Source organism: Ictidomys tridecemlineatus, chromosome 4 (genome assembly GCF_052094955.1).
Source record: "Ictidomys tridecemlineatus isolate mIctTri1 chromosome 4, mIctTri1.hap1, whole genome shotgun sequence".
In the NCBI taxonomy this organism is placed as follows: Eukaryota; Metazoa; Chordata; class Mammalia; order Rodentia; family Sciuridae; genus Ictidomys; species Ictidomys tridecemlineatus.
In genome coordinates this window covers 50,703,267-50,720,423 of record NC_135480.1, presented here as the reverse complement: position 1 = coordinate 50,720,423, position 17,157 = coordinate 50,703,267, and the positions used below count along the sequence as shown (strand labels likewise).

The 17,157-nt window shown below is 50.4% G+C and overlaps 1 protein-coding gene across 6 annotated transcripts in view; it reads right to left on the bottom strand.

Annotated features, from left to right (window-relative positions):
* Galnt18 (polypeptide N-acetylgalactosaminyltransferase 18) overlaps nucleotides 1-17,157 on the bottom strand; it is a 331,708-nt gene that overhangs the window by 166,957 nt on the left and 147,594 nt on the right. For 5 of the 6 annotated variants that reach the window (XM_078046486.1, XM_078046484.1, XM_078046485.1 and 2 more), the window contains exon 2: nucleotides 2,699-2,891. The exons of the other annotated variant lie outside the window; for it this stretch is intronic. In XM_078046486.1, the coding sequence (XP_077902612.1) occupies nucleotides 2,699-2,891 (193 nt within the window). The remainder of the gene's footprint in view (nucleotides 1-2,698; nucleotides 2,892-17,157) is intronic. 6 annotated transcript variants of the gene reach the window in all.

The window sequence follows — 17,157 nt, the reverse complement described above, 5'->3', positions numbered from 1 at the left end:
GGTGACAGCAGGCAGAGCACCTCTCCCAGTGCAGGTGAAGGGCCTCGAACGTCGGCTCTCAGCAGCATTGTGCACAGGCAAAATCACAGTTGTGGGTCAGTGTCGGAGGCAGCTGGCATGCAGGCACCAGGGTTCAGGGCTCGGCCTGGCTACTTATCCACTGTGGGACGTCAGACACAGCACTCGCTCCTTTGATTCCTCGGCTTCAGCTATGGTTTGGATATGAGGTACCCTCCCCCCCAAAAGCTCCTGTGTTACTGCAGCAGTGCTCAGATGTGAAATGATCTGATTATGAGAGCTGTGACTAATCAGTGGGTGACTCCATTTGATGAATTAATAATGGGAATACATTACTGGGTGGTAGCCACAGGCAGGTGGCTGGAGGGAGCAGGTCAGAGGGGGACATGCTCCTGGGATTCTACTTTGTCCCTTTCTCTCACTCCTCTGCTTCAGGGCTTTCATGGTCTGAGCAGCTTCCCTCCGCCACACCCTTCCACCATGATGTTCTGCCTCACCTCAGGCCTGGAGCATTGCAGTCAGCCAACCGGGGACTGAAACCTCTGAAACCTTGAGCCAAAATTAATTTTTCCTCCCCTAAGTTGTTCTTGTCAGGCATTTTGGTCACAGAGATGAATAGCAGACTAACAGAGCTTATTCCACTTGAAATGGGAAGACCACACCATCCCCCTCACCACCCCTCACTACAGTGTGAAGGGCATTTTTACCAAGCCCAGCCATGTCAACCGGTTATGGTCATAACAGGCTGCAGTCGGGAGGTCCACCCTTTCCACGGCTTCCTTCTTGTTCTCCCGTTAACTGTGGACAAACATGTACTGAGCTGGGACAGTGTTTTGGGCCAGATTGTCTGCAAAGTCCCTGGCTCTCCTGCTGGCCCAGCCCCTGCAGGGTCCCAACTCCTCCCAAGGCCCTCTTCTCCAGAGCCCCCACATCAGGCCTGATCCTCTCCCAGCCCCAGGCTTGGTCGCTGTAGCCCCCCCAGTGGGCTGAGAGGCATTGAGCTGAAGCTTGGGAATTTCCAGAATCCAGCCCCAGCTCTGCACCTGTGCTTGGCCATCACGTCCTGACCCCCTGTCCCCCCACCTCCCCCTGGGCATGCAGCAGCCTCCTGACTGCTCCCCCCTGCTTCCTCCCTTCCCCCCTTCAGCCTAGTAACACAGTGACCAGTGGGGCCTTGGAAAATGACAGTCCACCAGGCCACTAACCTGCTCCAGCCTTCCCATGGATTCCCACCTCACAGAGCAAAAGCCACACCCTGGCAGCAGCCTGCAAAACCCTTCTCCTGCCACCTCAACCTGAGCCACACAGTGGAGCCACCCGGGAGCTCTCAACAGCAGAGGCGCCTAGTGTCACCCTGGAGACTCACTTAGATTGGTCTGGGACATGGCTCTGGGATCAAGATTATTTTTCAAGATCCCACAGTGAGGCCAAGGTGCAGCCAAGATGGAGAACCCTTGCTCTTTGGATCTGCTTCCTGTCGCCCCTCTGACCTCATCTCCAACTCCTGCCTCCTTGTTCCAGTCACACCAGCCTCCTTCCTTCCTCCCCCTCAAACATGCCCAGCATGCAAATAACTCAGGGGAGAACTTGCCAGTCCCTCCTCCAGGCACACCCCTCCCCAGGACAGGGTCTGCATGGCTGCCTTCCTCAGGTCCTCTGATTTCTGCTCCAAAGTTCCCATCTTAGACTTTTTCTGACCACCACTAAAAACCCAAACTGCAACCCAGACTCCTATCCCAGCAGGTCCCTGTTATCCCACCCTCCCTGACTTCAAATTTCTGCATAGCACTTACTGGATCATACTAGGTATTTGACTGGTTTTGTTTACTATCTGTTCCCAACCAAGTTAAATGTAGGCTCCGTGAAGGCGGAGAGTTCTGACTATTTCATCCACTGCTCCATCCGGGGCCTACGTGGGGCTGGCACAGAATAGGACTTCTTGGATAATATCTAAGCGAAGATCATGTCCTCCCTGGTCAAGGAATCACCATACTCAATTATATAGCATACAGCAGGTGCTCCCTAAGTGTTTATGGAACTGAATTAAATTCTTCTCCCTCAAAGAACACAGTCTCCCAATCCAGCAGCAAGATATTTCCCAAAAACTCCAGAGAAGAGTTTTTGCAGCTATGATTTGCAGATTGAAGAAAATTTCTTAAATAAGGAGAAAGGGGGCAAAAGAAGGTATTGGGGAGCACACAGGAGTTAATGAGATTTTCCCAGCTCTGGTACGTGCCCACATTTTTAATAATTAGGAGTCATAAAAATTCTAACTGAACCTTAAAGGAACATCCTTGTGTAACAAAGAGAGAAGTCAAGACAGACTCTCTGTCGGGTGTAATGACTTGTTAGCCCTGGAAGATGGATGTACTTTAAAAAACTAATTTACAGGAAAAAAAAATTTGTTCATAAAAATGCAACTAATTGGGTTAAAATGACATATTAGCGGGAATGCCAGATGATTCTAGTGCCCTTAAGGAGTAAATTGGGTTATTAATCCTCACAATCCCTAATAGAAGGAAGCCCTCCCCCTGCCCAGCAGATGGAGAGGCTGAGATTCCAAGGGGAAAAGGAGCAAAGGGATCCCCAAAGTCTAACGCCCAGTCTTGACTCTGTCCCCAGCACTGTGGGGACCCGTCTTCCCAGGTCTGACAAGGGCCCCATCACTGACTCTGCTCACCCACTGGGTCTGAGGTCAGGCAGGGGCCGGTCGAGGGGCAGGCGGTCACTAAGGTAGGCGTTGTAGCCGTAGTACTGGAACTGCTTCAGGGCCACGCGCCGGCCTTCGGGGCTGAGCTCCTGGCCCCAGTGTGCAAACAGAGAGGAGTCTGTGAAGGGCTCAGCCTCTGCCTCCTCAGGCTTTGCAGGAGCCTCTGGAGGAAAAAGGGACAAGGAGACAGTGGTCAGAGTGTACCCCTGCATATGCCACGACAATGACTTTCCCTTCCTCACAATGGTCTTGGGTCACAACAATCTTAGCCCCTTCTTTGGTGAGTGAGGGAAGACTGAAAATTTCATGCTTCCCAATGATTCATTCATCCACGAATACATCCCTTCATGCATCCAACAACCACGAGACATAGGGATATAGAAATATATCTGGTGGAGTCTGCCAGTGGGCTGGGGGATGTGAGCCTGATGCCCCATGACTTCAGCATGGACTTCCGCTTCTCTTTCCTCAGCTTGCACACCTTCCCCTGCAACCCTTCCTATTCCAGGCCTCAAGCTGGGGTCTTTCCTCTGCCCTGTCTGGTCATGTTGAGAGCTAGCTGGTTCCGCTGTGTGCCATTGAGCTGGCTGTGATCACTCCAACCACACTGCCTCCTGCGGCTCTGTCCACTGGGAGAGGGAATAGGACACAGGTGACAGCCAAGTCATCCTCAGCCTGCTTCGCCCTGCTCACGGGACCCCTGGACGTTGTGGTGGCAGCCCCACACTGGGTCATGCCCAAGAACATGGAAGGGGGCGTCACCAGCTGGAAGAGCAGGAGCTTTGGATTTACACACTGATGGATTCAAATCCCGCTCCACCACACGCTGGCTATGGAACCACCGCAACCACTCAGCCTGCCTAAGTGGAACTCCCGTCCTGTGACACAGAGAACACATTAACCCCCTAGACCTGGGAGGGTCACATGAAAGAACATACACAAAGCACTTAGACCAGCACATGCCTTGGAAGGAGTGTACAATCCATGGTAACTAGGGTTACTATAGCAAGGGAAGGTCATTTAAACTGTTTTTTTTGTTGTTGTTGTTGTTGTTGTTTTTAATGGGGAAGGGGACAACAGGCCTTGCCAGACATGTGGTAGACTGGGACTTGCACATTAGTTCTCCAGGACAGCAATCAGTTAAAGCCTGAAGTCAGAGAAACTAGTCAGAGATGTCCGGCCCACTTCTGTGCTGTAGATATGGAGGTAAGTAAGAGATGAGCCAGAGGCCGGGAATGCGACAGAGACCCAGGAAGGCAGGAGCTGGTCAGGATCCCTGCTGACATCCATTTCCTCAGCTGTCTGTCTGGAGCTGATAAGTACATAGCATTCGTAAAAGTATGGGCTGGACACAGGCAGGGAGCTAGGGTCCCCAGGTCTTCTAGATTAGGGCACTCAGAGTTACAGGCTGCCACTACCTCCTAGGTCACTTTTCTAGGAGGGGATCTGGCAGAGAAAGAGGTCTGGGAACAAAAGAGGGAGTTTGTAGTACCCCAGTTCCTCCCAATGTGGAATGGGTGATCCAGCAGTAGGAAGCCCTCACTGCTAGAAAGGTGGAGTTGTCATAGGTGAAAGGTGGCTTAGAGCCATGATTCTCAGAGTAGACGAGCATACAGGTGCCAGAGATTTGAGACAGAGACATGTAAAAGCAACACATTAACAGGACTCCCAGGTGTCGGCTGAACTCACCGAATAAGGAAGCTCAAGCCCTCCTCCTCTCAGGGCCACGACCTTCAATTTGGACAAGTGTGACCCCTGACATGACCATAAAAGCCAACACACACTGAGTGCTTGCTCTTGCCATGAGCCAGACCCTCCTCTAAGCATGTCCCCCTATAGACTCCTCTCGCCCTGATCATCTCTATTTCACAGATGGAGTAAACAAGGCCCAGAGGAGCAAGAGACTTGCTCAGGTTCATGAAGAAGGAAGTGAAGGAGCTGGGATTCAACTTTGGGCCTTGCCGCTGTCCCCACTGCCTCTAATGACATCTCAGTTACCAATTTCTTCTAAAGATATAAAAGAGAAACTCAGATCCATCAGAGTATGGTAAATTGTAGAATAAAATGCAAACCAAGCACGCATTTCTAAGACAAAGCGCGAGGGACTCCAGCGTGTGGGGGGTCTGCCCACAGCTCCATCCCAGAACCGGGGTGCACCGGCTCAGTCTCCATCCCTCTGAGGCAGGCTTGATGAGAAGCACTGGCTGGCATGATCTTGAAGGTCCTTGTTATCTCTAAAAAGATGTATGACTCATTCGTTTGGAATGGGGGTAGTAAAACTCTAAATCAGTGAACCAACTGAATCATATAATATTTAAAAGAAATGGAGTTTTATTGCTCTCAAATGCCTAAATGGATATTACCAAGTAAAATGAGATCAGTTAATGAAAAAATTATGATTCACAATTAGGCCTGGGTTGCATAATGATGTAGTACAAACATATTGAAATCCTGGCTTACAGCACCACGTGTCCCTACCTTTTGATTCAGTCTGGGTACAAATGACAGCACACTTGAAACCAGTGGATCCTCAAAGAGGAATTAGGGGAACTACGGTGGGAAGCAAGTACACTTGCTGCAAACTTGACACGAGTCACTGGGTGATTTCCTTATCCAGGGTCCTCACAGGTGTGGACTCCATGAGGGCAGGACCCTGCCCATATGATTACCACTCTGACTTTAATTCCTAAAATACTCTGTGGGTCTTACAAGGGTCTTGATACATCACTTTAAAATGAATTAGTTAGTAAGTAACCCACAGTGGTTAGTTATTAGATGCAAAGAAATCAAAGATGAAAAAGCCCAATAATACTCTCAGGGCACCAAGCTTGTCATGGGCATTGAACAGAGGTCCAGCTTCTTCCCACCTCCACCTTTATTCCTCTGCATGAAGGATGTCACCTGTGGTCCATAGCCCACCATCTATTTTTTTTTTTAATGGTTCCAGGGATTGAACTCAAGGGGCACTCACCCACTGAGCCACATCCCCAGACTTATTTTGTATTTAATTTAGAGACTTGGGGTCTCACTGAGTTGCTTAGCGCTTTGCTTTTGCTGAGGCTGGGTTTGAACTCACAATCCTCCTGCCTCAGCCTCCCGAGCTGCTGGGATTACAGGTGTGCACCACCTTGCCCTGCACCCACCATTTTGCTGTTGTTGTTATTGTTTTGTGTGGTGCGGGCGATTGAGCCCAGGGCCTTGTGCATGCAAGGAAAGCACTCTACCAACTGAACTGTATCCCAACATCTATTTTTGAAAATAAAGTTCTACTAAAACACAGTCTCTTCTATTTGCTCACATGTCATCTATGGCTGCTCTAGAGAACGTGAGGAGGGCTGAGTAGGTGTGACAGACCAGGGGCCCACAAAGCGAAAAATAGGCACTGTCTGGTCCTTTGAGAAAAAGCCTGCCAGCCTTGCTCTATGCCTTCCAGTTGCTTCCCCTTAGGTAAGGAGACCTCACCCTGCTAACTTCATTTTTTTCCCCCAAGAGCTAATTAAGAACATTAGCTATGGTTTCAGAATCCTGAGGGCTATACTCCAGGTTTTTATTTATTTATTTTTTCAGTTCCGAGGATTGGTACAGGATGCTCTACCACTGAGCTACATCCCCAGCCCTTTTTTATTTTTTATTTTGAAACAGGGTCTCGCTAAATTGCTGGCCTGAGTCACTGAGATTAAAATCATGTGCCACTGTGCCCGGCTTTACTCCAGCTCTTTTATTGTTTTGGTCTACCTCACCCTGAGCCTCAGTCTTCTCGTCTGGACAATGGGGTTGATAATAATCTCACCTCCTTCAAAGATTGTTGGTGATCATTACATAATATGTCTATGTAAGGAGCTTGGCACATGTAAGCTCTCAATAAATGCCAGCTGCTGAGGACCTGTAATGTCCACAGTCCCGGCAGGGTACTCTCCCATCAACACCACCTTAGGTCAGATGGGAAGATGCCCTGTCCTGAGGTTTTCAGCTCTAAAAGACACAGATGACCAGATGAAGGGTCTCTACATCCATAGAAAAGCAGCCTTAACCAGTCCCAGGGCCAACTCCCTTCTCCAGTAAGAAAGCAGATCTATGTGCTCATTCAGCACGGGGACACAGTGAAGATATAGGCAAAGAGGACCTAGAAAAGTGCCTGGGCTGGTGCTATGAAGGTGTCCAGGGTGTCTGGACTTCTTTTGTGATGGCCAGATCCTTGGATGTCTCACCCAGGGACAAGACTGCTCCCAGGAATAGACATGGGCTGGGGTCCCTGCTGGGATTCACACCCACCTGGGCATATCTGATCAAACAACGAACAGATGGGGTAACTAGAAAGAAGCATCTCTCCAGGGTTTGAGGGCTCCAAAGCAAGAGTCAAGAAGCGAAGATTTCATAGCAGGAAAGAGCATGCTGTGGGGCTCAGGGTCCATAGAGAGATACTGGGCAGGTCTGCAACTCAGGAAGCACAATCAGAGCCACCTGGGTCTCATCAGGCCTGGGACAGCCAGTGGATGGAGGAAGGAAGAACACCACAATGAAGAGGGTAAAACCCAAAGGTGTGGAATTAGCCACATCATCTGAAAATAGTTTCTAAACCTCCAAACTGCATCCCCACGTCCAACATGGCAACATCGCCAAAGGCACTGTCCCAAGTGGCCAAATGCATTATTTGAGGTCTGACCACAGGCTGATCTTGGGAATCTACTGCAAAACCTTTGCCCTGGGAGCTGATGCCCTGGTACAGAACACCCCAACCCACTGCATTGCCCCTGCCAGGCACTGAGGCCAGAACTCCCTGCCTCCCCTTGGATGGAGGTCTAACCATTCCCATATTGGTAAAAAGATGCTGCAGATCAAAGACATTAATGGCTTATGGTTGAGCCTATACCAGCCTGACCACTGACCTACCCACATGTGATAGGCCAAGACACACTTGGGAGAGGAAAACCCACTTGAGGAGTGAAGAAATCTCAGGTTCCGGGAAGCGCCTCAGTTGGCCTGCGCTGGTGTGTACCCGATGCTAAACTGTAGACATACCTTCAGAGCAGCAAAAAACAGGGCCACCCAAGCCCTTCAGGTGCTCCCTGCTTCTCCAGCTGTGCAGGCCCTTCCTCAGAGGCTTCTTTTCACCAGCCAGCAACTAAGAAGTATATGCCATAAGCTGGGTAGATGGATGGAGCTGGAGAATATTATGCTAAGCCAATCCCAAAGAACCAAAGGTGAAATGTTTTCTCTGATACGCAGATGCTATTTCACAATAAGTGGGTGGGGAGAATAGAGGTATTTTGGACTAAACAGAGGTGAATGAAGGGAGGGAAGGGGGTGTGGTGGTAGGAATGATAGTAGAATGAATGGGACACTATTATCCTATGTGCATATATGATTACACAACCTGTGTAACTCTGCATCATGTACAACCAGATGAATGAGAAGTTATACTCCATTGACATATGATGTGTCAAAATGCATTCTACTTTCATGTATAACTAATTAGGACAAATTTAAAAAAAATAAAGGCATATGCCAGACCCAACCAGAAGTGCCAGGCCCCTGCTCTGTGTGTTCAGCATTCCTAAAGATGGGGTTAGAGCCTGCACCCTGAGGTTGCTTGTCAAATACATTTTGACTATCACTTGCTGAAGCCCTTCCTGGGCTGGCTCCTGTGAACAGAACAAGAAGTTTCTAGAGACACACTCTCTCAGCCCATCTGCTGCCCCTTGGTAATGCCTCGCCCTCATTGTGCATGACCTGTTTTCCAGAAAGTTCTACCAAGGATCACATAGTGCATCGGGGAAATGCCACCATATGATCTCAGAGATCTGCCCACCGAGCCTGACACGCAGACCGATAATGAGAGCAGAACATTACAGATACATCCCGACAGGCTCCATGCTAATTCACAAAGACAGGAAAGAAGTGGGACGGGAAGACCCAGCAAAGCTTAATGCAACAAAAGCTGCAGCTTCCAGTCTTGTCATGGGCTAATCAGCCAGCCAAGAGGAGCACATCTGGACACCTGCCAAGGCTCTGACAGCTCCTGAAGAAAGTAGGAAGAACACCTGCACGAGGGGTGGCTGCTTGGTGGGCAGCCCGAACAGAGGGCTGGCCCCGCCCACTGACTTTTGCTCCAAGATCTTGGTGGTTCTGAGATCCCAGGAGAGATGGAAAGATGGGCTCTAAAGGGAAACAGACATTGCAATCCTGCTCCGCCCTGTCCCGGCCTGCCTGCACTCTTCCCTGGAGATCCCCGTCATCTGGAGCTGAGCGTTGCTAGCTCTTTCTGTGGCTGCAGGTGGAAACTCAGAGGTGCTGGTGTCTTTGCAGCGGAGTTTCAGGAGAGTCTGCAGCCCAGACCTCTTCCTGAATAAGAACCCAGCTCCCGTCTCTGTTCCTTGGACTGTAGGATAAGGCAATGGGAGGAGTCCCATTGCACAGTTGCTCCTGGAAGTCAAAGTGGTTTGGGGTTCCCACCTGTAGGTCGGGCAGCAGGACCACTCAAGCCTTTCTGAGAAGGCAGACAAAGCCACACATAGGACAAAGCCCACGCGACCAACGGCAGCCTACCGCCCAGGTGGAAGCAGAAGCCACATCTCTGCTTCTAGTCCCTCAGTTTGGATTCCTGTTAGGTTGTTTTCTTAGGAAACTGATGGAGCCTTCTTGTTTCTTACGATTTTGATTTGGTTTACCGTATGACCCTCTCCCTGGCAGAGGGGACAGCTAAGAAGGCTTTGAGGGTGGGTGGGGAGGGGACCCAGCTTCTACCCTGAAGCCAGTCCTGCAGCCACTGCTATTTCTGCTCTGCCCTCAGGCGGTGCTCAGAGCCGAAGCTTTGGGTATTTGGTGATGGGATCTGCAGCCCAGTGGATGAAGGTGGGAGAAACACACAGGCAGCCCAAGTCTCACGCAGCTACCCATGCAGGGCACTTGGGCCCTGTGTCTGAGGTTCATTCAGGTGACAGACTGAGGATTCTGACTCCTGGTCCCCTTCTCAGACTGTCCTGGGGACCCTTTTCTTCTCACTCCTGCACCTGCTAGTCATTCTTTCTGGCCCCTTCAAGCCTCCGTTTTTTCCCCCTTGTGAAATGGGAACAGACTTCCGGGGAGCTATGGGGGTGACTGTGAAGTCAGATTTAGGAAAGATGAATGTTCAACATCCAATAAGGGGGTTCCAGGTGATGCTGAGAGTCCCAGCTAGAATTCTGAGCACAGGATTTCCTTTCCTCCCTCTCCTGCTTTCAAAACAGCTCTATTGGGTATAATTTACATACCATAATATCACCATTTTAAACATCCGATTCATCGACTTTTAGAAAACTTAGTTTCAACTCTTGAGATGCCTTGGTGCATGCTTTATTTGAGAGTTAAAAAGAAAGGGCTGATTCAATGTCCAGAAACGTACATTTTCAGCTCTCTCAGTAAACTGCCTGCTGACTTCCTGCTGCTGAGAAGTCTCCATTATTCCCACTAAAGAGCTTGATGTCTGGCTTCTCTGAAGAAGACTATGCTATTTGCAGTTCCTCTTAGCACTGCTAATGAGGTCGGGGTTCACACCACTACACAGGGAGGGGTGACACCTGGAAGAGCCAGGCAGCACCATCCAGGTGGCACCATCCAGGCCCCGCCTGGGGCTTCCATCTGCTGTGCCCACTTCTTTCCATGCCATGGCCAGGGACACTGTCTCCCTCCCTCGTCTTCCAACCCCAGCTTCGAGGTCCAAATCCCAGCTTTGATGACTGATCCCAGCCAAAGGGAGGGACTGAGAGGTGTGGAAAGCAGGCAGCCTGGGAGGCCAGAAGCTCGGCAGACTCTGTCCTCCAGTGCTGGGCAAATCTGCCCCAACCTCTGCTTCTGTAAAATGGGGCCTGTGTTTGAGCTTCACCTGGGGGCATCGGGGGACTTTAGCACAATATAGTGGTACTTTTCTTATTGGGCTTCCAAGGGAAAATTCCCAGAATTCATTAAACACCCTTTGAGGTGTTCAGAGCTCTATCAAGAGTGAGCTACTGTGATAATTAGCCCTCTTCTTGGCTCTGGAGTTGCATCAGAGCAGGAACTGCAGGGCCTTTGCCAGTGGTGCTCATGATTAGGCTCTTTCTTCCTGGAGACCTCAGAGCTGCTAAAATGAAGAAGTAGAATCAGACAGGGAAGAGCTTGGAAGGAATCAGAGGGAAGGAACCCCGACAGCTCCCTCTGCACAAGGACTTTACTCTTGGTGCACAGGGATCTGGAAGAGCAGTCACCAGTTCCTGCAGAGCGCAAGAAAAGAAGATCCCTTAAGGCATCTCCTCCCAAGAAAGGACAGTGTACAGGCAGGAAAGCAGCCCCCGCCAGTCACGCCAACAGTGGATTTTACAAAGGGCTCATTCCACCAGGCAGAGATGCTCCAGGGTCAGCTCTGCCCTGGACTGTCCGTGTAACGTTCATCGAGCACTTGAATCTCTCTAAACCTCGGCTTGCCCATTGGTTGAACAGAAAGCATAATATTCATCCCTAAGCATGTGGCAAAGGGCAGGTGTGACCACAGATGCTGTCAAAGGGCTTAGCAAGCCCTCAGTGAGTATAGTAGTGTTTCATAGCTGCTATAACCAACGACTACAAACTCAGCGGCCTAAGAGAACACAAATGTATTATCTTACAGTTCTGCAAATAAGCAGGTGACTGGAGTCTCAATGGGATAAAACAAAGGTGTCACAGTCTCTTTCTGGTCTTTTCCAGCTTCTAAAGGTTGCTGAGTTCTGGCTCAAGGCCCTTCCTCATCTTCATGACTACAGTGGGTGGAGTCCCTCCCTACCACAGCTCTCTGACCCCCTCTACCTCCCTCTTGCCCTCAGGCCCTGGCCTCTATAGTCACTGGTTAGGCTCACATGGTTAACCCGGGCCACTCCCCCAATTTTAAGGCCAGCTGATTGACAACCTTGGCTGCAGAGGCAGCCTGAATTTCCCTTTTCCATGTAAGGAAGCACATAGGTTCCAGGATGAGGCCATGCCCATCTTTGGGCAGACATTATTCTGCTGCCACAGTCAGAGATCAATCATTGCAAGTTTTCAGACTATAAAGGAGATTCTAATACTTTACCCTCGGGGTTGTAGTGAGGCAAAGTAACAATAGCTGACATTTGTTGAGAGTCTGCCCTGTGCCAGCATAGCCGCTCTCTCAACCCCACACTCCACAGAGACCACACAGGAACATGCCCAGCACAATCAGGCAGGGCTGCTGTCCACATTCTTCAAACAGCAGATGCACCCCAGGCAGCAGGCAGCCAGGAGCTGTGGAGGGGCCTCACCCCCTCCACCCCTCACTGACCTTGAAGCCACCTTGGCCCTGCATCCCTGAGCACTAGTTAAGAAACGAAAGAGAGACTTAGTGCCAGGAAAGAACTGTGGCAACCACTGTCCGGCCTCTGTTTCCTCCCCACAGCAGAAGCATTCCAGCTTCCAAGGGCTCCAGACCTGGGCTCCGCCTCCCACTGCTGTGCTCCGGCATAGGGCCACCCAGGTCTAGTTTTCAAAACTCCCCACAGCTAATGTTCTGCAGCTGAGGTTCTGTTTGCTGTTGCTGTTTTTGTTGCTGTTGGGGGAGGGGTGGGATGTTCCCGACCCTGAAAATCCAATGAAAACTCTGGTCCACAACTGGGAAAAATGCACATTGGCAGGTGCATTCAGTACCAAGGAAGCCATGCCAGACAGTCCAGTGTGAGGCAAGGGCTGGCACACATTTTTCTCTCCAAGACCAGTTGTAAGTATTTAGGTTTGCAGGTCAGATGCTCTCTATCACAACTACTCAAAGCAGCCATAGATAATGTGTCCATGAATGAGTGTGGCTGTGTCCCAAGAAAGCCACAACTATAAAGCAGGCAGCAGGTCAGATTGGGCCCCTGTAGTAATCGCACAGACTTGGATTTCACTGCGTCCTTTACTAGAGGGACGAGGCTTCAAAGCTCAGGATTTATTTCCTCACTTGTAACAACACCTACCAGGTAGAGTTAGTGAGGAATATAGGAAGGAATGTGGGTAAAGCACCCTGAACAGTGCCTGACCCATGTAACTCCATGATATCATGAACTAGGATCTACCTACTAGCTGGTCGGTCTGTCTATCTATCTACCTACCTATCTATCTATCTATCTATCTATCTATCTATCTATCTATCTATCTATCTATATTTATTTTTGGTACAGTGTCTCCCTAAGTTCCTGAAGCTATCTTTGAACCTGTGATCCTCCTGCCTCAGCCTCCTGAGCCTCTAGGATTACAGGCATGTGCACCAACTTGCCTAATTTGCCTACTGGCTTTAATATTCATCTGCCCCATCCCAGGGAGGACACATTCCAACTCTCCTGGCATCAGCTTCATGCCACACAACCTTAGTCCATCTGGCTGGCCAAGAGCGGGACCTGGGTCAGCCCCACTTGGGAAGGATAAAAGGCAGTCATGGTAATGTAAGTCCAAATCACTAAGAAGAGCAGCCAGGACAGGAGTGGAATTGGGCCCTGTGCTCTTGGAGGGGCCTGCAAGGATTTGGGAGGGGCGCAGCCCCAGTCAGGGTGCTAAGATTCAGGAAGAGTGGCAAGTCCCAGCAAGGAACTAGAGAACAAGTCACAGGCCGTGGGCAGGGTGGCACAGGAGAAATGCAGTCACTTGAGTCTGGACGAACATGGCAGGTGAGGAAGAGGAAGATATCTGGCTCTTCGAGCTCACTCTGAATATTCCACAATGGCTCCTCTCAGGGACACATCCACACCGAATCACACTATGGTGCCCTTCCGAACCTGCACAGGGTGATTCTGGGCCCAGGAGTGGCCGGCTCACCACTGAGGTGGCTGGTGCAGCCAGAACTCATCGTGTACACACATCACAGAAAAATGGAAATGACTTGATTAGAAATTATGCAGAATGAAAGCTGCCATTAAAGGGTCCAAGTTTTACACTTCAAGCCAACCATATAAAGTACATGTGAAAAACTCATTTTAGGGAGTGACAAATGTACATATCTTAGGAACCAGGATTTATATGCACCATTACTTGCTACTTTAAAGCAACCCTTTAAACCTTGAATTCTGCCTAGGAGATATAATGAACTCGGAAGCACACACTATCATTTCCCCTCCCCTGAGAGCTGGCAGCCTGTGGCTGAGCACCCAGACTTCTAAATATACACCTCACTGTTCCCACATAAAACACAATGTTGCCCCATGCCAATTTCCTGGAAGGAACTCGCTGTACTGACCCTGTCGATGATGTTCGAGTGCCTCGCTTCTCCTGTTGCAACAGCAGCGGGCCACGCCTGGGGAAAGAAATGTGGCCCTTAGCAGTCGGGCAGCCTGCCGTCCAGACCAGTGTCAGACCCTCCAGCAGCTCTTATTCCCTGCAAAGGTCTGCAAGGTGCCACAGAGTCCTCCTTGCTTTGAGAATCCTACAGCCTGCATTAAGCTGCAAAAATCCTGTGCACCTTTCCTCTGTAATAGAACTCTGCCCTTCACTCTTCTGTCTCAGAAGCCTCTCCTGGGAAGCCTGCCTGTTTCCAGCATCTTCCTTCTGGTCTGAAAGGGCAGCAACTTGCCGTAGGGCATGGTTCCCAAGCCTTGGCAGGCATCAGACGGCTGCCCTCGTGCCTTGTTCCCTCCAGCACCCACGAGGGCTCCTATGAAGTCGCTCCTACTTGTGCTCAAAGGGTACGCCCGTATGTGCAGTTCTTCTGAGGCAGCCACACTCCAGCCTGGGCCCTGGGAAAACCAACAAACTTTCTCCTTCAGAGACCTCATACTAGTCCCAGGGCCTGTGTCTATGGAAGGCTTCTGCAACCTGTGTGCCAGGCTGGTAGGGAGGCAGGTGGTGTTCTACAATGGGAGGTATTTCCTCACCCCCACAAGACCCTGGGGGTATTAACCCAGGCCCCCAGAGGAGAACAGAGGGTCCATTCCATCCAGTTCTCACTGGCCATATCCTCACATATGGTGTGCGCATGTGTGCGCATGTGCACGCGCGCGCGCATGCACACACACACACACACACACACACACACACACATCTCACAGAAGCCTACAGCAGCCTACAAAGACTTGTCCTGAGAACATATTCTTCAAGTCCCAGGGGGCTGCTCACTGCATGCAGCAAGATCATTAAAAATATGCCATTTCAAAGACCAGAGACGAACACTTGTAAAAACAAACTTGCAGGAAGAAATATTATGGAGCTCCACTCTGGTTAAATAAACCATATCTGAATCTTTAAGTGCAATTTACAGCAGAGAAGGACAAATATGAGTCAGGGCCCGGTGAGCCTGGGGTCTGCCAACATGCCCCTGGGTCATGTGTGCCATCTTGGCTGGGGCGGTCCCCAGGCCAAGCACCATCACTCCCAGCAGCTGTCGATCACGGGGCAGCTTTTCATTACAGCCTCAGTCATAAATCTCCCAGCCCCGGTGGCCATGGCTGTACTGCAGCACAGAGAAGTGGATTTGTCCTTCGAAAAAGTTAACAAACAGGCTCTCCCAACCCCGGGCCCCAGCAGGATCAGGAAAGGCTTTGAATCCACGTCAAAGAAAGCATCAAAGGAAATAGGCCATTTTCAAACAAAATTCATTTCTCAAGCATGACGGTGGAAATATTTATCACATGAAAGATGCGAGACCTCTGTGATGTCTCCATGCTCTGTTAGGGATGCAGCGTGTGTCCAACCCAACGTGTGCAACCCCGTCATGCCTGTGATGTTTGAAAGGGGGAAAATTAGTCCTTCCCATCTGGCAGACTCTTAATTTACCAACCCGGTCGTACTTGTGTAGCATGGGCACCTGAGGCAGAGGAAAGAGGCAGGCACGGCCACTGGCAGACAAAATAAGCTAAGGTTTTGGACAAAGAAACTCTGCATGTCCAGGATGCAGTGAATAGGGCCCCGTGCTTATCTATCTCTGTCAGCCAGGGGCTTTGAAAAGCATCCACACTGATACCTCATGCACAAGGTCGGACCAGCCTACCTCAATGGCTCTCGGGATTATCCAGCGTCTGGATTTCCGGCCATAATCACGAGTACTTGCTCTACAAATGTATTTTCAAAGTGCACATAGAAAGCCTGGAAAGAAATCACAAGAGGGCAAGCCAGCCTTCTAGCGAGGCCTGAGGTCTTTGAGGCTCAGCTCTGAGGATGAGGGCTCTGCTCAGAGACCCTACAGACCAGAAGCTCTTCCTCTACATTGTGTCATGGGGTTGGTGGACGGGAGGGGGCTCCGATGTACAGCCTTTCACAGGCCATTAACATCTTCTCTTCAGGATGGAGACACAGACCCGGTCTCTTGTCCTTTCCTCTGTATGGGTGACTCAGATAGTAACTCACTGGTGACCCCAGCATGTGGAAGAAGACACATTGACTTGCTCTATCTTTCCTGGGTTCCCTCAGATAGGCAAAAATTAAACTCCATGAATTTGGAACTAGAAATAAAGTGAAATTCATTTATTCAACCAAGAAGCATCAAGATGCAGCTGTGCAGAGACGCATCCTGCCCTGAGAGTGAAGCGCAAGACCCCTGACCCACCCTGCCTGAGTCTAGAACTTGGCTTCACCACTCTCTCACTGTGTGACCTGGCATAAGTCATAACTTCTCTGTGCCCATTTTCTAATATGGAAACTTGGGAATAATCACAAAGACTGCTCCCTTGTGGGGTTATTGTGAGAAGTGAATAAGCTAACAATAGTGCCCTTGGTATTGAATATACACATACACACTGGTGGTTGCTACTGTTATTATTGCTGCTGGTGGAGGTCCTGTGCCGGGAGCTGGGGTAGAGTTAGGAGTGAACCTGCAAAGTCATTGGGGGTGGGGAGCAAGCAGCACCTCTCCACTGTGTCTGGCACAGAGGAACTTAGAACCCAGAGCAGCTCCTCCATCCTCCTGAAGAGGGTGGAGAGAATCCAGAGCCTGCTGCTTCCCTGGGGTGAGTCACTGAGAGACACCCAAGGAAGGTCTGCTCTCTGAGCCTCAGCCCTGTTCCCCATGAGGTTGGGGGGGGGAGGTGGCTGGGCAGCCATGGGCGGGGCCTAGTGCCACAGTGTGAGGACCACTGTAACCAGTGTTGAGTGGGAAGACGGTGCCCTTCCTGCCAGGCTGGTCTGTTGCAACCTGCAGCCTGGGGCTGGCAAACAGGGAGGCCCCCTGCTGTGCTCTGGATGTCCAATGTCCCCCAAAGACCCGCATGTCAAAGGCTTGGTCTTCAAGGGGGTGTTGCTGGGAAGAACTGTGGACCTGTAGGAAGTGGGGCCTTGTGGGGTCCTGAGGTCACAGAAGTTGTGCTCTTGAAGGGGATTTGGGGACCTCTACCTCTTCCTTCTCTTCTCTTTTGCTTCCTGGCCACAGGTGAGCAGCTTTGCTCTGCCACATGCTTCCACCATGATGTAGCACCTCACCACAGGCCCCAGAGCAATGTGCCACTTGACCATGGACTGGCACCTCCATA